Source organism: Symphalangus syndactylus, chromosome 1, assembly GCF_028878055.3.
Source record: "Symphalangus syndactylus isolate Jambi chromosome 1, NHGRI_mSymSyn1-v2.1_pri, whole genome shotgun sequence".
Taxonomy (NCBI): Eukaryota; Metazoa; Chordata; class Mammalia; order Primates; family Hylobatidae; genus Symphalangus; species Symphalangus syndactylus.
In genome coordinates, this window is record NC_072423.2 from 62259972 (window position 1) to 62281978 (window position 22007).

Sequence of the window (22007 nt, forward strand, 5' to 3'; positions counted from 1 at the left end):
TTAAAAAAGAAACTCTAATTAATATAATCAGAGAAATTTTAGAAGATATTGGAGCCATAAAACAGAACATGATATTCTTAAAAGGGAAAAACTGAAAACAAGAAAGAACTCTTAAAAATTAAATATATGGTTGCTAAACAAAATTTCAAATTCAACAGAAATTTTGGACAACAGTCAAGAAAATGTCTCAGAATATAAAGACAATGAGATGGACAACTTAATTAAAAAAAAAAAAATTCTGGATCTATCCAGAAGTTCCAATATCCAACTAACAGGAGTTCCATAAAGAAAGAATAGAAAAAATAAAGAGAAGGAAATTATCAAAAAAACAAAGCATTTTCCCAAAGTTGAAGACAATCTTCTATTGTCTATGTCTTGAAAGCATAGCACTTCTTATTAATTATTTGCTTTCTGTCCCACATCCACTGGTTAAAATTTTCATTCAATCAATATTTTAACATCAACTACTAATTAAATCAAATATATCTTATGTTACATAGTTCAACTGACTTAGCTATTACTAAATGGAGCTCTGTTTTGTTGAGAAATTTTATGGCTTGTACAGAACAGGATTGATAGTTTAACTCACACCTACCTCCATGAGATGAAGAAGACGCCCACCAGCTGCTGTTTCCCCATCATCCTCACAATCCTGTAAGAAGGTCTGTTTATCCTCACAATATATTCTGCAAATACAGGTAAGAGCATTACACTTTGAAACTAAAACATTATAATAAAAGTTATTCCTCAATATTTGTGATCATTTTGATTACTTCCAAAATTGGCATATTCATTTTTTTAAATCCTTCTTGAAATATGTATTATATTAGATATATTTTCACTGACAGTTTACTATCCAGTATGTTTGCCTTTTTATATACTTGGGAAAGCTAGGAATCAAAGGCATCTCCTTTATATCAGAAACGTTGCTATTATGGGAAGGTGAATTTATACATGTGACATTCCCCTTACTTCATTTAACCTTGAAGCTACCGAGAGCAATCATTGAAAAACATTTATTGAGAATACACTGTATAAAAGCAACAGGTACTACGACATATTATAAAGGAAGTAAGTGGCATGCATCTGTCTTCAGAGAGCCTTAAGATGTAGTGAAACAAAAAGCATATAAAAAAGATGAGGGCAACATAACCAACATAAGGTAATATTTTATACTTTCCTCTCATCTTATTCCAGCCATCAAGCATTTCTCTATTTTCTTCTAAGAATGTAAAGATTTAAATTTTCCTCTGGATGGTTACTAATATTAGAGACAAATCATGGTATTTTTATCCATTTAAACTAGAAAGTTATATTTGAAATAATAACATAGGCCTACAATAGAGTAAAATAAGCTGGGCAAATAAGTGCTAGAGATAGAAAAAAAAAAATAGTGTCAGTTACAGTATGCCATCTGGTGGATTTCTTAGGGCCCTACAATGGTATCATGTGGAACTGGGTAAATGTAGTAAAGACATCCTCCCAGCTCTGGCCATAAAAAGCTGTAAACTTTTAATGTAAATACTAAAAGCTATAAAAGCTCATCTACACACCTAAGTCAGTTATGTTACCTTACAGCAGTCACGTTCATTCATTCACTCATCCTTCCTTCCCTTCATCCATCCATCCACTCTAAATATTTACTGACCACCTACTATGAACATTAAAGTTAAAATACTATGAGTACCTTTTTTTCTCTTTTTACATAGCTTAGATACGAGATTGTTGAAGCTGTAGCCACAGCCATAGAGGAATGAAATAAAGAAAACAAATGAAATTGGATTATCAAATTCAGCTCCATCACTTAACTATGGGATCTTGAAAAAGCTAACCTTTTTATAGTGGTAGAATTGCTAACTAATCACAGTTAATTTATATAAAGTTTTGGCACAGAGTAGGCACTCAAAAAACATGTAGAATAAATGAACATTACAATTTTTACAGCCCATTCTAATGACTGAGAGTAGTCTAATTCCTCATTTTCCTATTGAAGGCCATAACTGATTAAGAAAACATTAAAATTCTATCCAGTGATACTCTATTAAGATGGGAATTACATAACAAATAATTGTTTGTAAGTAAGTTTTGGCACTTAAAGAGATGTGAAATTAGTAATATTAAGAACTCACCTACTCAAAATGATGAATTTTTGAGTTTCAGTTTCAGATAGCCTAGATTCTATAAATAGTCTCAATCACATTTTAAATTTACACCAAGTCCCTATGTTCTGATTTATTTTAGGCCTACACTATGTTCTTTCAAAGTCTCACAAATTTGTGTATTTTTTCAAATGCCCTTCATCTCTTCACTTACAAATCAGCAAAGATGCATATAAAAACCTGAATTCTCAAAACTGAAACTCACGTAGTAAAAGAAATACTCTTAATTCACTGCTATGGGAGCATAGATTGGTTTTAAAAACCTTCGGGCTCATACCTGTAAATCCTAACACTTTGGATTACAAGGTGGGCAGATCACTTGAACTCAGGAGTTTGAGGCCAGCCTGGGCAACATGGCAGAACCCTGTTGCTACAAAAAAATACAAAAATTATGCCGGGCATGGTGGCTCACACCTATAGTCCCAGTTAACTTGGGAGGCTGAGGTGGGAGGATTGCTTGAGCCACGATCATGCCCCTGTACTCCAGCCTGGGCAACAAAGGGAGACCCTGTACTCCAGCCTGGGCAACAAAGGGAGACCCTGTCTCAAAAACCAAACCAAAACAAAACAAAACCATTGCAAGAAATTTGGCTATATATCAAGAGTTTCAAAATTGTTCACACTTTTTGATAATTCTAAGAATTCTTTCTTCCTTTTATTATATTCCCATTTCATTTCAAAAAAGAATCTCAAGCAACCAGAACCTATCCTGAGCCTGAGGAAATAACCTAAAAAGTATACAAAGATGTTCCCTGGACCACTCTTTATAATCGTGAAAAATACGAAAAACTAAAAGGAAATGGTTAAATTGTAGTATGGCACCTCAAATATTTTATGGCCATTAAACAGTATTTATCAAGCAGTTATAACAATATGAAAAAGTGCTTTTGTTTAATTAAGAAAAAAACAGGATACAAGGGTAAAGCATTGGGAAAAAATAAACTTTGCAGAGAAAAAACGAAACAAAAAACAAAATAGTGTCAGTTACATTTGCTGGCAGAAAATGCCTGATTTTTCCCTTCAATTCTTTTTTTCTTTTCTGCAGTTTCCAAATATTCCACATGTCTATTACTATTACAATGGAAAAAATACATAATAGTTATTATTTTCTAAAATCATGCATCATTTCCCTCTATTTTTAACAAATTGCATACACTAAAACTTGTGATGATTACTCACCTGTAGGCATAGATGTTGTGGGTGGCACTAGCTATTTTCTTATTCTCATACAATTTGGAAAGAACCATTTTCACCTTAAAAACAGCAATAATATAAATAAGTATGCTTTTTATATTTGCTCTGTAAATAAATGCTAGAAAAATACCTTGAAGCATGCTGTATTAAAATAAATAGTCAAAGAGTCTACTATACTCTGAAAAATTCATTTACAAAGTTTCCTTCTCATTTTAGGGGCAGAGACTGGTACTCATAACTGGTATAAAAATGACAGACCTGGTATTTTTGAGCACTAATTATCAACAAATATTTCAGTATTACTATGTCAAAGGGAAAGTTTGTTCCCCATGTAGGGAATTTTAAATGTATCTGTAAAACTTCTAAAAACTAGCTCTGAAATTTACCAAATGTATACATCCAATGTAGCGGGTGTACAATAATGGTATGTTCCAAATGTTATAAAACCACAGCTTTCTCTGGGAGTCAAGTAAGGTTCATAGAGGAGGTCACATGAGCCAGGTCTTATAAGTCGCAGTTCTTCTGCGTCAAAAGGAAAGATGGGGCAGGAAGAAGACATTCCACACAGAGAACAGGGCTATATGCAAATACAGAGACTGGGTGACCAAATTTAGCAAATAAAAGTAAAGGACATCCAGTTAAATTTGAATTTCAGATAAACGACAAGTAATTTTTTTACTATAAGTACATCCCATGCAATAATGTTTATCTGAAATTCAAATTTAACTAGGTATTCTGTATTTTATCTGGCAACCCTAGTGGGAACAAAAAAGAGAAAAGTTCAGGAAGCTTTACACAGCTTAACTTAGAGTATGAATGAGATGACAGAAGATGTGTCATGAATGATAAGCTACGGCCATATTATAAAGGATCTGTGTAATAAGTTTAGATGTTCCCTTGTAGACATTGGAAATCAGCAAAGATTACACATGCGAAGGTGGATAAGAGAGAGAACAGAGTGACACATGGTCAGATTTTTCAGGAATGTTGTAATGGCAAGAAGTAAGGAAGAAATATTCGTGGCAGGGAAGACTGAGCCAGAGTTGGGGACACCAATTTGGATCACAAATTGTGCAATCTTCTGTTTATCATTTTATAATCTTTCAGGTTCTCAAATTCTGATCAATAAAATAGACAGTGACCTCTAAAATTTGTTTCAGCTCTCACAAATTATAATGCTATAAATCTAAGTGACTATGATCAGAAACAGAAAGAGGATTCAGAATGAACAGATTCAGAATTAGAATGTCTCAGGAGGACCCTGGGAAAAAGATGTGACTAAGGGCCAGGGACAAAACAGGATTCCTGAGAGAAAAGACCAGAAGTCCGCACCAAAAGTTATGATCTTGACCACAAGTCAATGCAGAAAAGAACTTCCTCTTTCAGAGAGTGAAACAGCCTGGTACAAAGAGCCGTATCCCTGAAGGCCAGGGTTTTAAAGAGCTTCAAGAGTAGGGTAGCTGCAAAGACCAAAGGAAGAGACTCATGCCTAAAACCTGCGGTAAATGAGACTTTTTTAAAAATGTAACTTTACAGGTAGTATTGAAATTGCCTTGTATATCAATAATGCAAGCTGAGCTACATTATAGAAGCAAGGAAGAAGAAAAGGATTCTGCTGAAAGGAGAATGAGAAAGGCAAAGACCTAGGAATAGTTTATGGCTGAAACCTCTCCCATTTATATCCCTGGGTGGAAATAAGGTCACCTAAGATCAAGAAGCACAAAGGAAAGTAAGTCAGGTAGGGAGGACTTGGTTTAGCCAGTCTGTCCAATGTCCCCTTTGTTGAATAATAACAGTGGAATGGACTTAGTTTCACAGAACTCCCATCTGACAGGACAAATAATTCTTTTTGACAAGATACTAAGCATCATAATTTTCTATAATAACACAATAGCTGTTTCTTAAAGATTCATTAGAGTGTTAACCCCTAATCAGAGTTTAGATACAATTTTGAAAGCAGTGACAGGCCTGGCTAGGTGGCTTATGCCTGTAATCCCAATACCTTGGATTGGGAGGCTGAGGCAGGAGGGCTGATTGAGTCCAAATTGAGACCAGCCTGGGCAACATGGTGAGACACCATCTCAAAAAAGAAAAAAAGAAAGAAAGAAAGCAGAGACAAACTGAAACAAAACAAATCTTCCGTGATTCACAGTAATTTGAGAGTAGAAAAATGAACAAATAACTTTTATCTTATATGAAAATAAAACATAAAAGTAAAAATAAGGGCATTATTGCAAAATCATTTACCTGAATTATTTTAGTAAATCATCAAAGTGAGCTAGACAAAGGAACTTTACCTGTTTGGGACAAACTACTGGAGCCAAGTGTGCCTGAAAAGTACTTCTTCGGTCTGTAATAGGAATGCCATGATCAATCGGAGGTAATTCTTCTACTTCTACTTCTAGAAATGTAGAAGAAACTTTATTTTTTAAAAAGCCTTACAGTCAAAATACTGAAAAAAATAAAATGGGGGGGCAGCTGGGAAAGAAATGTAAATTACATTGCAAATCAACTAAAATAACCATTAATTGTTATCTACCAAAATTAAATTTAAATTATAATTTTAAGTAAAAAGTTTCTAAGTATATTGTACATAAGATTAAAATACTTGATTTATAAATGATTTCCACCTGCCAAGGTTACCCAGGGGAAGCAGTGGGTTGGGACTAATCCTGAACTGCTGCAGTCAGTAGTATAAGTTGGTACAATATCTAATATATAATTTTTAAAAGTATAAAGGGGTCCTGAAACCAAATATTTATAGCTAATATAAAATTTATTTATCAGTTTCACTGTTGTTAGACCTCTGAGTTGGGAAAACTATGAATTTATATTCTTTATATTGTGTAGCTATAATATAATACCTTCTGCTAATGAAACTGTTTCTACTTCACATGATGGAATTAAATACATCAATAATATATCCAATTGATATTCCTTAAAGAGCATCATGATTTCCAGTTATTACACCTCTTAAAACAAGTTTAAGGATCATGGCTGGGCATGGTGGCTCACGCCTGTAATCCCAACCCTTTGGGAGGCCGAGGGAGTGGATCACCTGAGTTCAGGAGTTCGAGACTAGCCTGGCCAACATGGTGAAACCCCCATCTCTACTAAAATACAAAAATTAGCTGGGCATGGTAGCGTGTGCCTGTAATCCCAGCTACTCGGGAGGCTGAGGCAGGAAAATTGCTTGAACCTGGGAGGCGGAGGTTGCAGTGAGCCAAAGGTTGCAGTGAGCCGAGTTCGTGCCACTGCAGCTTGGGCAGCAGAGCGAGACTCTGTCTCCAGAAAAAAAAAAAAAGAATCACTAATTAACCCAATTAACTCTCAATTCTGTTGAGAGACTTAATCATCCTGGCTACTACTACCTGCCTCACTTAGGATGAAAAGTTATTCAAGACAAGAAAGTAGGTTTATGTAAGATGTTTTACACCTTCCCTCTGATACCGTCCTTTTCCTGAATTGATTTTGACCACTGTACTAACATAGTAATAAGTCAAATACAGTATCAGGATCAACATGAACTACTGACCAATTGATAGTATTTATTTATGAGTATGATTTTTACCCTTCTTCTTTTCATGGTAGATCCTGTTTTCAAAAGATATCATATGTCAAATCCACACACAAATAAATGATTAAAATGGGAGCTACTTAGGCTGAAGCATAAATGAGAGCCCTGAATGCTCCCCACTCTTTCATTTCCTCTTTGTTCCCTTCTACTAGTCCTGGACCATTCAAAAGCCTTAAAACTCAGAACACCTTTTAAAAGCTACTGTGTAATGACATAGGAAACCCCTCACCTTCAAACAGAATGAATATTCCCCAGGTCTACTATGTTTTCCTAAGAGGCTTAGGGAAACTAACAATAACATTCAAAATTTTAAAATATTAAAATGAAACATAATATCACAGCAACCTATTTTTATGTTGAATACTACTCAATTACGAAACAAATTTGTTTAAACGAAAACTAGGCCAGGCGTGGTGGCTCACACCTATAATCCCAGCACTCTGGGAGGATGAGGTGGGCAGGTCATTTGAGGTCAGCCTGGCCAACATGGTGAAACCCAATCTCTACTAAAAATAAAAAAATTAGCCAGGCATGGTGGCATGTGCCAGTAATCCCAGCTACTTAGGAGGCTGAGGCAGGAGAATCACTTGAACCTGGGAGGCAAGGTTGCAGTGAGCTGAGATCGTGCCACTGCACTCCAGCTCGGGCGACAGAACAAGATTCTATCTCAAAAAAACAAACAGAAACTGAACTCAAGCTGGGCACAATGAAGTGTGCTTGTAGTCCCAGCTACTCGGAGGCTGAGGTGGAAGGATCACTTGAGCCCAGGAGTTCAAGGTCAACTCAGGCAACACAGTGAGACCTCATCTCTCAAAAAAAAACTCCTAAAGGCATTTTACTAGCTTTAATTTCTGGGGCTGCACTTTCAGTTAATATATTTGTATTTGTGAGCATAGACTAAAATTTAATCCTGAAACATCAGGAAACAGCTAAGGATTTCAATACAGAAATGTAAAAACATGATGTTAACTAAAAACGTTAATAGCCTTTCTTAGTTTCAATTTCTTCCATCACTAAATCAAAACTCTAGAAAGTAGGGGGAAAAGAGTAAATTTCCATTTTTTCCTTGCCATTCTGATAAGACTTGGCAAACACCAAAATTGCCAACAGGCAGGAAAAAATTAATCTTATCTGCAAATTAATAACTCCTTCCTAAAACTGGAGAAAATTAGTAAATTTCTCTATCATCTCAAAGAACAATACATAATACTACCAACCCACTCTCCTCAAAAGAAATTAGTTAGTAACATTATACCTGTCCGAGTTTCACTGATATCAAAATCCAATGCTTTAACCGAACTTTCCGGCTGACATGCTAAAATGAGATCATCTTCACATTCAACATCTTCCTCTTCAGTTTTCTTCTTTACATCTGGGCCTATGTGAATATGAGACACAATTACTCTATGACGCAGGTAAGAAATGACGCTTTTTAAAAAAATTACTGGGTCTTGGGTTCTAAATACCACTCTTCAACGAAAGGAACCAGCACTCAGCCCATAGGAGAACTGGTTGATTCCTGAGTTGGAGCAAGGAAACTACAAGATGAACCGGGAAGCTCATGTGGATCCACAAACTGGGAAATGCTCAAAAAGAGATGGGGCTTATAAAAAGAACACAGGAGTTAACCTGAAGTGGCTCTTAAAGGTCAAAGCTAGAACAATTTGAGCAACAAAAAAATAATGATCGGATGGCATTTTAACCCATGGACTGAAATAATATACATGAGTCCATACTGATATAAATAATAAACAGATAAACAAATACATACATAAATGGGAAGAGACATCCCTTCCTCATAATAGAATTCCAATTACTAAATGAGGAAGGAATGAAGAAAACAGAAAATCATCATCAGGCAAACACCACAGTGATAAATATTGTTGACAAGTTCCACGGATAGATACTAAAATCAGTGGCAGAAAGTTTAAGGAGAAACAGGATATTAGCATAGCTTCAAAGTATCTCCGTCAAGCTACAAAAAGATAGTAACTGCAATGGTTAATCTTACATGTCAACTTGTCTAGGCCACAGTATCCATGTATTTGTTTACTTTTGACACAGAGTCTCATTCCGTCACCCAAGCTGGAGTGCAGTGGTGCCATCTCAGCTCACTGCAACCTCCGCCTCCCAGGTTCAAGTGATTCTCCTGCCTCAGCCTCCCAAGTAGCTGCAATTACAGGCATGTACCACCATGCCCAGCTATTTTTTGTATTTTCAGTAGAGACAGGGTTTCGCCATGCTGGCCAGGCTGGTCCTGAACTCTTGACCTTAAGTGATCCACCCACCTCGGCCTCCCAAAGTGCTGGGATTATAGGTGCAAGCCACTGTGCCCAGCCTCAGTACCCATATATTTGGTTAAACACTATTTTAGATTTTTCTCTGAAGGTATTTTTTGGATGAGATTAACAATTAAGTCAGTTGAATTTGAGTAAAGCGGATTGTCTTCCATATGGGCTTCATCCAATCAGCTGACGGCCTTAAAAGACTGACCTCCCCAGAAGAGGAAATTTTTCCAGCAGACCATCTTTGTTTTCAAACCGCAACATTCACTCTTCCCTGGGTCTGCAGCCTGCCAGCCTATCCTGCAAATTTTGGACTTGCCACCTTCCACAACTGTATAAGCCAATTTCTTAAAATATATTTCTCTCTTTGTGTGTGGGTACATACACACATATAAATACACACATACATTCAATTGGTTCTGTTTCTCTGGAGAACCCTGACTACAGGATTTACAGTGGAGACATTTGGCAAACACCACCGTAACCGAGACATCAAGGTAAATATCACCAATAATAAGGCATATGATACAACAGGCACAGTGGCTCACACCTGTAATCCAAGCACTTTGGGAGATCGAGGCAGGAGGATCACCTGAGCATAGGAGTTTGAGACCAGCCTGGGCAACATAGGGAGACCTCATCTATACAAAAAATTTTTAAAGTAGCTGGGAGTACACCACTACTCCCAGCTACTAATCTTACTCCAATCATGAGAAAACACTGGACAAACCCAAATTGAGGGGCATTCTACAAAATAGCTATCAGTAGTCTCCATAAGTGTCAAGGTTATAAGTCAAGGAAACACTGAGCAACTGTTTACAGACTAAAGGAGAGTAAAGAGAAACAACAATGGAAAGCAATGCAGAATCCTAGACAAGATCCTAGACAGAATGGGACAGCCCGAGATTTCATAACATTTTCAGAATGGCACACAATTTAAAACTTATGAATTATTTCTGGAAATTTCCGTTTAATATTTTCAGACAACAGTTGACCACAGGTAACTGAAACCATGGAAAGCGAAATCTCAGATAAGGAGGAATACCGTAACACAAAATCAAAGAGGCTAAACCTTACAGAAAGAAATAACTATAATTACATGAGTAATTAAACTTTTCAGAGAAACTTGGATTTTATAATATACAAACCATAACCAGAATACAGATTTTCATATTAAATTTCAATTAGAGGATCTACATAAAAATGTAATTATTATAAGTTAAAGAGTATTGATAGTATTTTTCAATCCTACCTGGTTCTGTCATTTGAGATTTTTGTATAAGAACATCTCTTATTTTCTCCACCCACAGGTAAAGAATACTTTCACCGATATTCTGTCTAAAAAAAATTCAGGGGAAAAAAAATTTGTTATTTCAAAAATCATCTTCTCAAATTCAAGAAGATACAGACATTCACAATCCAAGACATTATAAACAATCTAAACGTTTCTTTTTTAAAATAATTTATAAAAACCTGGGGTTTATCAACATTTGTGTCTAAGTATTTAATACAGGTTATATAGCAACCTTAAAAATTCCAGTTGACTCCAAAATTAACATGGCTTACTTTAAAATAAGCAGAAGAGCTGTAACCAAAGAGGGGAATAAACATTTCCAAACTAGATGGATTAGAGAAATATAAATGTGACTTAGTTTCTGTAAGTGGATACAATCTTTCAGTATCGATGTCTGATCATTGCTTGCTTTTTTAAACTTTTTTAAGAATTTCAAACCACTTATTTGGTACACTTATCATTTAGTATACTTATCTCAACAAGAAAGAATGCAAAGCATATGGGAAACTCCTTCAGGGAGTCAATTTACAAGACCTAAAAGACAATTCAACAATTTTATATTCATATCTTGTTTCTGACAAAATATTCTATTGCCTAAATTGATTCATTTTGGTTCCAAATGATGTTTGGTTGCCTCAGATAACTAAATCCATCTCAAAGGATCACTGAGAAAAAGAATGTGTCACGGGTTTTAAAGTCATGTCCATAGTTATGTTAAATGATGGTAACAGCAATAAAATAAAGGCCCAAGTGTCTGCTCTTTAGAGAAAGACACTAATTGTAGGTAAGTATGGTATGTGTTTAAAGATATCACCACACTACTATATAGTAACACCTCACCTCCTTCCTCTAAAAGTTTCCCTTGAAACCATTATCTCTCTTTATCACTACTCATCGGAACCCACCAAAACGTTCAAAACAAGCAGAGAGAAGAAAACAACATTGTTTTTAAATAATTCTATACCCTCAAATCCTCCCCATCACACCCACAATTCCTAGTACTAAAACTAAATACTCGTATTGGTTGATACAACAGTAAAGCTAGTCACTAAAATGCACTAAGCTGTGTGAAGTTAAACTAATCATTTGATCTGAGTTTCTGTCACCTAATTTTCAATATTATAAGCTGGATGAGATGATTTTTAAAATAAGAACAGCCCAGGGCCGGGCGTGGTGTAATCAAAACACTTTGGGGGGCCAGAGTGGGCAGATCAGCTGAGCTCAAGAGTTCGAGACCAGCCTGGGCAACTTGGCAAAACCCCATCTCTACAAAAAAAATACAAAAATTAGCCAGAGGTGGTGGTGCGTGCCTGTAATCCCAGCTACTCAGGAAGCTGAGGTGGGAGGATTGCTTGAGCCTGGGAGGTGGAGGTTGCAGTGAGTGGAGATTGCAGTGAGTGGAGATCGTGCCACTGCACTCCAGCCTGGGCAACAGAAAAAGACCCCTTCTCAAAAAAAAACAAAAACAAACAAACAAAAAAAACAGGCCAGATGTGGTGGCTCACACCTATAATCTCAGCACTGTAGGAAGATAGCTTAAAACCAAGAGTTTGAGACCAGCCTGGGCAACAAAGCGAGACTCCGTCTCTGCAAGAAATTAAAAAACTTAGCCAGGCACAGTGGTGTGTGCCTGTAATCCCAGCTACTTGGGAGGCTGAGGTGGGAGGATCACTTGAACCTGGAAGTTTGGAGGCTGAAGTGAGCTATGATTGCACCACTGCACTCCAGCCTGGGCGACACAGCAAGACTTCATCTCAAAAAAATAAAAATAAAAAATTTTAAAGAACAAAAAAATGATAGCTGCTAGTTTAATGCTTACAATATTATCCCCTTTTTACGGATGAGAAAACAGACACAAAGAGATGACACTATTTAAAAAACTGACTCCAAACGCCTGACTGAAACAGCCTTAACCTCAGCCCGACTAAACTTTATATGGGCCCATTCCTGACTCTAGGCCCTTACCTCCCTTTTCTTAGAGCATTTTCTTTAGAAAACTTGTCATTGTAAATTCCTTCTCCATCTCCTTGGGATATATGTAAATCTTTTTATAGAAAACTTTAATTGGTTTTACAACCCAGGAAATGTCTTTCTCAAGGACCTGGAAACCATCCCTTTGAAACACATCATCAAAGAAGACACTGCCCTTATCTTCCAGTGTCTGTGGGAGAATAGGAGGCTAACTTCAATGGGTACCTATTAGTAAACACAGATGGCCTACTCACAAAGAGAAATATTTGCAAACTCAACAATAACTCAATATGCCCAACACACCCGATTAATGGCCCCACATAATATCTTTCAGTACTTTTCCACTAGCTCATCCTGGCCCTTAAAAACCCTTCTGCCTTTTGTTTCAGAGGAGTTGAGTTCACACTTAGTTCTGACCTCTTTCCCCTATTGCAGTGGCCTTGAATACAGTCTTCCTTGTCTGTTTAACTTTATCCATTGTAATTTTTGATTCAAGAAGCCTCACTCACCAACATTAAAATCTAAGATTCCATGATACATCAAAATGTGAAGAGATGTAGAAAATTTCAAAAATTATTTTCTTGGATTTCTAAATTAAATATTGCTATAATAGATGATCACAAAATCAAATACTATAAAAAACTTGTAATCCTTTTCACTTTCTCTTAAACAGTATCATATTCTAAGTATTTTAAATGTATTTACTTTTTGTTTTATCAAGTTATTTTCATTTATTCATAATATTCATATGCAAAATATTTAAATAAAAATTAAGGGCTGGGCACAGTAGTGTATGCCTGTAATTTCAACATTTTGACATGCAGAGGCAGACAGATCACTTGAGGCCAGGAATTTCAGACAAGTCTGGGCAATGTAGCGAGACCCCTTCTTTACAAAAAAATACAAAAATTAGCCAGTGGTGGCACATCTATACATCCAGATACTCAGGAGGCTAAGGTAGGAGGATCACTTGGGCCCAGGAGGTCAAGGCTACAGTGAACCATGCTCATGCCACTGCACTCCAGCCTGGGCAACAGAGAGACACCCCATCTCAGAAAAAAAAAAAAAAGTAGGTACAATAACCAAACTAATCTACATCTAATCAGTCACCAAGTCCTAGCTTATATATATATATATATATATATTTTTTTTTTTTTTTTTTTGAGACAGAGTTTTACTCTTGTTGCCCAGGTTGGAGTGCAATGGCGCGATCTCAGCTCACTGCAACCTCTGCCTCCTGGGTTCAGGCGATTTTCCTGCCTCAGCCTCCCAAGTAGCTGGGATTACAGGCATGCGCCACCATGCCCAGCTAATTTTGTATTTTTAGTAGAGATGGGGTTTCTCCATATTGGTCAGGCTGGTCTCGAACTCCTGACTTCAGGTGATCCGCCTGCCTCAGCCTCTCAAAGTGCTGGGATTACAGGCATGAGCCACCATGCCTGGCCAATATATTTTTAAGTATTTCTTTAACTGACCTTCTTCTCTATTCATATTCTTGTTGCCTTAATAAAGGCCTCCACTATATCCCTCCTGGGTTACTGACTGCTCTTCTAAAGAGTCCCTTCTTCACAGACTTACTTTTTATATACTTATTTTTGAGACAGAGTCTCACTCTATCACCCAGACTGTAGTGCAGTGACTCAACCTCGACCTCCTGGACTCCAGTGATCCTTCCACCTCAGCCTTCCAAGTAGATGGGATTACAGGCACGCCCCATCACACCCAGTTAATTTTTATTTTTTTAACTTCTATAGAGATGCAGAAGGTCTCACTATGTTGCCCAGGCTGGTTTCAAACTTCTAGCTTCAAGCAGTCCTCCCACATAAGCTTCCCAAAATGCTGGGATTACAGACAAAAGCTATCATACCTGGCCCATGTTTAATTTTTAAAAACCTGTATTTCCCCCTTGCTGCCCTCTGCTGGAATTATATGGAAAATATGATTAAAAGTTGTCACAAAAGGCCAGGCGTGGTGGCTCAGGCCTGTAATCCCAGCACTTTGGGAGGCCGAGGCAGGTGGATCACTTGAGGTCAGAAGTTCAAGACCAGCCTGGCCAAAATGCTGAAACCCCATCTCTACTAAAAATGCAAAAATTAGCCAGGCGTAGTGGTGTGCGCCTGTAATCCCGGCTACTCAGGAGGCTGAGGCACAAGAATTGCTTGAACCTGGGAGGCGGAGGTTGCAGTGAGCTAAATTGCACCACTGCACTCCAGCCTGGGCAACAGAGCAAGACTCAGTCTCAGAAAAAAAAAAAAAAAAAAAGTTGTCACACAAAAGTTTTAAAAATAAAGCCAGGTGTGGTGGTATGTGCCTGTAGTCCCAGTTACTCGGGAGGCTGAGGCAGGAGGATCACTTGAGGCTTGAGCCCAGGAGTTCAAGGCCAGCTTGGGCAACACAGTGAGGCCCTATTAAAAAAAAAAAAAAAAAAAAATCTTTTAAAAGTAAGATGTGTATTTCTACTTAGACTACGTGTGTGAAAATAATACCACTGGACCAAGGTTATTCGAGCGCATTAAATAAACAAGACCCCATATTCCACCATTAGAACAAACTATATTGTAATCTCTGACACTTCCTAAGTCTCAAATAGCTCAAGTGAACTAGTTAAAGAGAAAAGGAAAGTTGTGTCCTGTGGAAAGGTATCTTTTAGTAAAAGGAGGACTTTTGGGATAGGGGACAGGCAGGTGAAGAGCCACTTCTGAGTGTATGACATTGTACATGGGTAAGAAAAAACGCTAACTGATGAATGTGATTAACATGATGGAAGCTGAGTGTGGAAAGATTTTCAAGGAGGAAGTGGTCAATACCACCAAAAGTTAGGTAAGAGCTGAAAAATGGCCACTAGATGAACAATTCTGGTGTTAATGGTGAACAAATCCACAGTATACTGATCTTATTCTATTGGGGGTGGGGGGGGCAGATAAATTGGCAAATATGAGAGGATTATAGAAAGAAGTTTGTTGGGGGCACAAAAGTTGGAGTGACCAGTAATGTTAGGGAGAGATTCAGAAAACATTTAATTAATGAAATACTTATACTTCCACCAAGGATGACGGAATCACTAAATGGGGACCCAAGGAAGACCATACTCGCTCTAGGCAGGAATAAGTAGAATGGATTCCACAACAACTTACCATTTTCTAATTAAATATTTTGGGAGGAAAAGAAACCTGGCCTGGATCCCAGGGACACAAAGAGGGACTGTCATTGTACCAAATGGAGTGGCCACCTAGAACATATAATACAATCCTTACTAGATCCTGGATTACAGGAAAACTGATATTCCAGAACAGTATTTGTTTTACTAAATTATTTCATTAAAATTAATCTAAATCATAGATATATCTTCTCTAGACAACTGCATTATCCCCCTAACTGATGTCCCACATCTACTCTTGCTACCTTCCAAACACTACCTCAAACAGAAATAGAATGATCTTTTTTAAATGAAAATATTATCATGGCCAGGCACAGTGGCTTAAACCTGTATCTCTGCACCTTGGGAGGCCAAGGCAGGAGAACTGCTTGAGGCCAGGAGTTTGAGACCAGCCTGGACAACAAACCAAGGCTCCACCTCTACAAAAAAATAATTTTTAAAAAAATTAGCTGAAGGCAGAGCATGGTAGCTCACGCCTGTAATCCCAGCACTTTGGGAAGCCAAGGTGGGTGGATCATTTAAGGTCAGGAGTTCGAGACCAGCCTGGCCAACATGGTGAAACCTCGGCTCTACTAAAAATACAAATATTGGCTGTGCGTCGTGGTGGGCACCATAGTCCCAGCTACTCGGGCGGCTGAGGCTGCAGAATTGCTTGAACCCGAGAGGCAGAGGTTGCAGTGAGCCGAGATCATGCCACTACACTCCAGCCTGGGCAACAGAGCAAGACTCCATCTCAAAAAATTTTAAAAAAAAATTTTTTTAATTAAAAAAATTAAAATTAGCTGGGCATGGTGGCACCTATCTATAGTCCCAGCTACTCAGGAGGCTGAGGTGGGAGAAATCGCTTGAGCCTGAGAGGTCAAGACTGCAGTGAGTCACTACTGTGCCACTGCACTCCAGCCTGGGCAAGAGAGCAAGAACCTGTCACAAAAAAAAGAGAAAATCTTATCATGGCACCCTACTACTTAAAACCCTTCTCTGCTTCCAGCTGTTCTTAGTATAAAGACAGAATCTTTAACATAACCTACAAAACTCTGCAAGACCTGTCTTGTCTACCTCTCCAGGTCCTTTTCCCACCATATTCCCTCCATCTCATCCTGTCTCTTACCACTGCATATCACCATTACTGTTTCCTGTAATGTGCCAAGCTCTCCAACACCAAGGCTTGTGCTGTGGCCTCTCACTGGAATTATCATCCCCTAATTAACTCCGCTTTTAAGTCAAGCAAGCCATCCCTCACCTCCTAGACTATGTCAGGTCTTGTTTCAAACTCAATTCGTTTTGCATATCTTCCTTTCATAGAACTTACCACAGCTATTGTTATAGTCATTTTTACAATGTTATAAGTAATATCTCTCCCATACCATAAATTCTAACTGCCATGAAAAAGGGCACTTCTGTTCATGCTAGCCATACCTGCACCCAGGATCTAGTACAGTGCCTGCCATGTAATATTTATTGAATGAAGGAATGAATGAAAAATATAGCCCATCAATAGATTCTGAGTCTTATGGCCTAATACAAGGGAAATTACCATTCAAACTACATAGAGATTTAATAAATAATTACACTTAGGATTCTGTAATCAATTTCATTCTACGTAGCCTATGAAAATACCAAATCAAAGCAGTATCTCTGAATTTACTTTCACAAGTTGGCTAAGTGTTTTTGTTTTTTAATAAGATCCTTTTAGCAAATAATTTTTTTTTAATTTATTGAGATTGAGGTGGGGGTCTCACTGTATTGCCCAGGCTAATCTCGAACTCCTGGGTTCAAGCAATCCTCCCATCTCAATCTCCTGAATAGCTGGGATTACAAGCCTATGCCATCGTACCCAGCTTGGCTAAATGCTTTTTACAGTTATTAGCTCTAAATATTACTGTATTTTTGTATCTAAGTAGAAGCTATGAAATGTATATATAAAATTATACAACTAACCTTTCAAGGTCTCTTCAAGTGAGTCCTTTTTGTTAAAGCAGAGGTAGCTTTAAAAAGTTTAGAAAGGTTCTAACAAAGGGTTCACAGATTCAACAAAAGCCCACAATACAATCACTAACAGAATTATTTTAAAAAATCACCTGTCACTTACATATATATTTCCTCAAGGCTATTTGATAAATCCGCGCGTTCTTGCCCTTTAAGCCAAGGAGCACTAAGATTAAATAAAACAATTAAGAAGATTATTCAAGGATTATGTTTATATCTCAAATTACTGATTACATCACAAATAAATATTTTTGGCTTTAAAAAATTATTTTCATAGATGGTCTTATATTTGTATAAATCTATATGTTGCAAAATGCTTTCATTAGCATTAATTCATTCAGCCTTCCCAAGAAACCATGACAAAACCCACACCAAAATTACTCTGTTTTAATGGTTTAAAAATTGGCCAGGCATGGTGGCTCATGCCTGTAATCCCAGCACTTTGGGAGGCCGAGGTGGGCAGATCACCAGTTCAGGAGATCGAGACCATCCTGGCTAACACGGTGAAACCCCATCTCTACTAAAAATACAAAAAATTAGCCAGGCATGGTGGCAAGCGCCTGTAGTCCCAGCTATTCGGGAGGCTGAGGCAAAAGAATGGCGTGAACCCAGGAGGCGGAGCTTGCAGTTAGTCAAGCACACCACAGCACTCCAGCCTGGGAAACACAGCAGGACTCTGTCTCAAAAAAAAAAAAAAAAAAATTCTGAAAAGGACATTTATGTTTACAAGCATTCTATATCATTTGCAATAAATAAAAATAAAAATTTACAGAACCATTATTAATAGTAAGCATTAATGCTATGGTTTTAAAATATGTGCACAAAAAAAACCTAATAGGTAAAAATTCTAGTAATTGAGTTTTTTTTTTTTTTTTTAAGGCTAATTAAGTGAAGCATTGGGAGTGAAGAAGAAACAAAGAAATCTAACCAGTTGTGATCAATTACTGGTTATAAACCAATCACTGGTCTACAATCAGACTAGCCTAGTAATTGAGATTTTTATGCAATTCTGTTCCCAAGGGTTTCTACATATTACTAGGTGATGGGACCAAGGTAGATGAAATATCGCTTGCATCAACAGGTCATGGCTCATAAAGATTAAGCTTGGGCTGCTAAGAAGATTGTTCATCCACATCAACGGGGAAAGAGGCAGGGAGAAACACCAGAAGCATCATAGGTAACTCCTCGAAGGCAGGCAGTCTTACAGATACATCAAGGAACTGTGGCTAGGTCAGGAGAACTAGGTTAGGAGAAACTCTAAGGGCCAAGGTTTCTAGATTACTAGGCTAAAGAGGAAGGTTTCCTTCCTCATCTCAAAAGACAATTCTGTAGCTACTTCACCTCTACGAACCTTGTGATTCTCTTTTATACTAAGTGGCATATTTCATTGTTTTATAGAATTTAATGTTTATTTAAATGCTCTATACCAAACCCAAAAGGTATTTTTAATTTCTATATACATTTTAATAAGAAAGGTATTTTATGTAAACGCAAAGCACAGTATAAACATCTTTCAAAATGTAATCTTTTTACAACAATATAAATGTAGAAATACAGCTTACTTCAACTGGTAGATAGGTGGAGCTGTACCTGGGTATTCATTCGGCAGCATCACCTACAATGCAGGTTCAAAAACATCTGTTTACACTTCATCAAGGTTCAAAGGTAACCATATTTATAAAGCTAGCAACTGGACAAAAAGGGCAAGGAGGACAGAGATGAAAGGAAAAGGAAAACTGAAATATGGACATTATACCTTGACCCCAAGTGGATGGAGTGGCATTATAATATTTTCTGGGTACTTTTCAGAAGAAATACTACAAAAATCCTAGGAAACACTATTAACTATATGAAATAGCTAACATATAATAGAGAACCATGCATACTTCTTTTCAAATCAGTATTATAAAAACAAACACTGGCAAAAACTGTTTTGCATCCTTTATGTTGAAAGTACATACAAGCAGTCATCAAAGATTAAGCACTAAGAAAAGCCATAGCTGACCTTTTCATTTATTTTATCCTAACTACAACTGATCATTGATCATTGATTCTCAATTAATAAAGAAATGAATGTCTCCTCTACGAGTCATCTACATTATTAACCTCTCCTTCCTTTTAAATGTTAGCCATCTTTCCAGGTTTGGACCCTCTCCTATTAGATGAAGAGAATAATGAAGGGAAGCAAAACTACAGTCTCTCAAGGGTACATTTAAAACTTTTAAATGATTAAAAGCATTGGATTAGAAAGACTGAAACTATCAGTTAATGTATGATTTGAAAGTGACCTGAGATGTAACTGCCCATGTGTTTAATCATTGATAAAAGCCAACAACAATTTAGAAAACAACACAAATAATCATTAGAATACAGAAGTCAACCATATAGTTCATACTGTAACTGAAAGATGGCCGCAGGGAAGAGGGAAAAAGTACCTGCAAGCAAAGTGTCCATTTGGGGTCATCTATATCGTCGCTAATTCTAATACAAAATATTTTGGCACAGTCATCAATGACACACCACTCCTCGCCATAAATGGCTGCCATTGCTTCAATTTCCTCATTCTGAAAGAAATTGATTTTTTTAAAAGTCAAGAAATGTACATATCTCAAAACCCTATTCTTACTACTTTACAAGGTATTCGCATTCAACATTACCAGAGTAGATAAACGATTCCTAGATGAGCCTTACCAGGCCAAATGTTTCTTAAGAGCAGTTCACCATGTTCTGCTGTCTGGGTAGTTGCTAGGCGCTACTCCAATGACTGGAGCCAGCCTTGCTACTGCATTACTGTGCTTTTGGCAACTGTTAAGCCAAAATATAATATATATGCACTCCCATACTTTGTAGTGACCTTTCACACGTGAAAAGATAAACCTATCTTCTCTGTTCCACCTTCTCTTTTTTAACAGGTAATCTCCACCCCTGACTCCTACCCCCAGTAGCTCTGCCCCACATTATCTGTGTACTCCTGCTGGGTGTCTCACTGGTTCTTTCGTATTAAATTTTGTGTGGGGGGGAGTTGGGGAGGGGGTACACAAGGACTAGATGGGTGGTTGGTTGGTTGGTAATCAAATCCTAAAAACATTTCATAAATTATTCTTTGGGCTTAGGGTTAAAAAAGAAAAACAACTGGAGGACCTAAAGGGAAAGGATGGGAAGCAAAGTATCCATTCGACTTCGCAGCATTTCATTTTGTACTCACAGCCCTGTAGGAAAAGACTTATGATCGCCCACGTGAACAAGGCACAGGGAAAGCTCGATGCCAAGGACCAGAAGGAGTGAGATTCGGTGGGCTCTCGGGGACCTCCAGGGTCTGGGCTATTGCCATTTTGCAAAGGGGGAAACCCGAATTCTTCAGTGACTTGTCCAAGATGACCCGGCGGCGGCAGGGTGGGGAGCGAAACCCTGGTTTTTGCCTTCGGCCCAGAGCTGCTTAGTCGCGTGTTAATGGTTGACGAGGACACCGTCCGAGACAGGCCGAGCCCGCGGCCGCCGAGGAGCTGCCGGCCTAAGAGCGCTCGGCCTAGGGAAAGCGCCGGGAAAATGGAACGCGGTGGAGCAAATGGCGTGGCCAGTGCTGGCAGAACCCGGGGCGGCCCCGGGCGGAGGGCCCCTCGGCTGAGGAGGACTGGGATGGCGAGGCGAGCCCAAGCCGAGCCTGGAGAGACAGCACCCCGCCGAGGCCTCACCTGCCTCTGGTCGCTCCCTGCGTCCCCCTCAGCCATGTGGCCCCTGGACCTGCCCTGCAGCCGCCGCCTGCCAGGTCCGGAGCGCGGGGGCGGGGCGCTGCGGCTGCAAGCCGAGAGCTGGCTGCGGCGCGGCCCGACCCGGAACCGCAACCCTGCCACGCCGCGCCGCCGGCATCTGCTTCCGGGTGGCGGGCCGAAGGGTGTAAGGGGCTCCTGGCCCCCGGGTTTGGGGTGGGGTTCTTGGTTGGGGCCTTGCTCCCGCCTTCACTCTCTCCCGTAGGGCGGAGACCCAGGGAATGCCGACCCTCGCGAGTTGCTGCCAGAGGCCTTCTCAGCTCTGTCTCCTGGGAATGCGCCGGGGCGGCGGGCTTTTGCTTGCCCATTGCGGCCTTGGCGCCATCGGTACGCCCAGGAGACTTTGGGGAGTCATTTACCACCGCGTCCCGGGAAGGGATTCAAACCTCAGTCCACAGCACCAGACTCGTCTTTACATTCCTCGGGAGAGTTTTTGTGTGTTTGTTTGTTTTTAACATGTTTTAAGTTTTCTCGGATTTTGGCAAAGATAGGTTTGATTTACCAAAACTAGAGAACAGAAGGAAGGCGGTAATTTTGAAAGCGTGAGGAGGAACCTTACTCTCCCATTCACCGTTGTATTGCGATCGTTTTCTTTAGTCTCCTTGAATATTTTGGGG

At 38.7% G+C, this 22007-nt stretch overlaps 1 protein-coding gene across 6 annotated transcripts in view; it reads right to left on the minus strand.

The window, feature by feature from the left end:
* The window catches only part of IMPACT (impact RWD domain protein), a 70213-nt gene extending 48724 nt beyond the window's left edge, over positions 1-21489 (minus strand). For 4 of the 6 annotated variants that reach the window (XM_063616511.1, XM_055235863.2, XM_055235881.2 and 1 more), the window contains exons 1-9: positions 21316-21453; positions 20059-20187; positions 19186-19238; positions 17727-17789; positions 10468-10553; positions 8186-8308; positions 5651-5754; positions 3339-3412; positions 596-686 (exon numbers count right to left, since the gene is read on the minus strand). In XM_063616511.1, coding sequence (XP_063472581.1) covers positions 596-686; positions 3339-3412; positions 5651-5754; positions 8186-8308; positions 10468-10553; positions 17727-17789; positions 19186-19238; positions 20059-20187; positions 21316-21351 — 759 coding nt within the window. In that variant the 5' untranslated portion in view covers positions 21352-21453. The other 2 variants (XM_055235873.2, XM_063616518.1) reach the window with 2 other exon arrangements.
* Between the last annotated feature and the right edge of the window lie 518 nt (positions 21490-22007).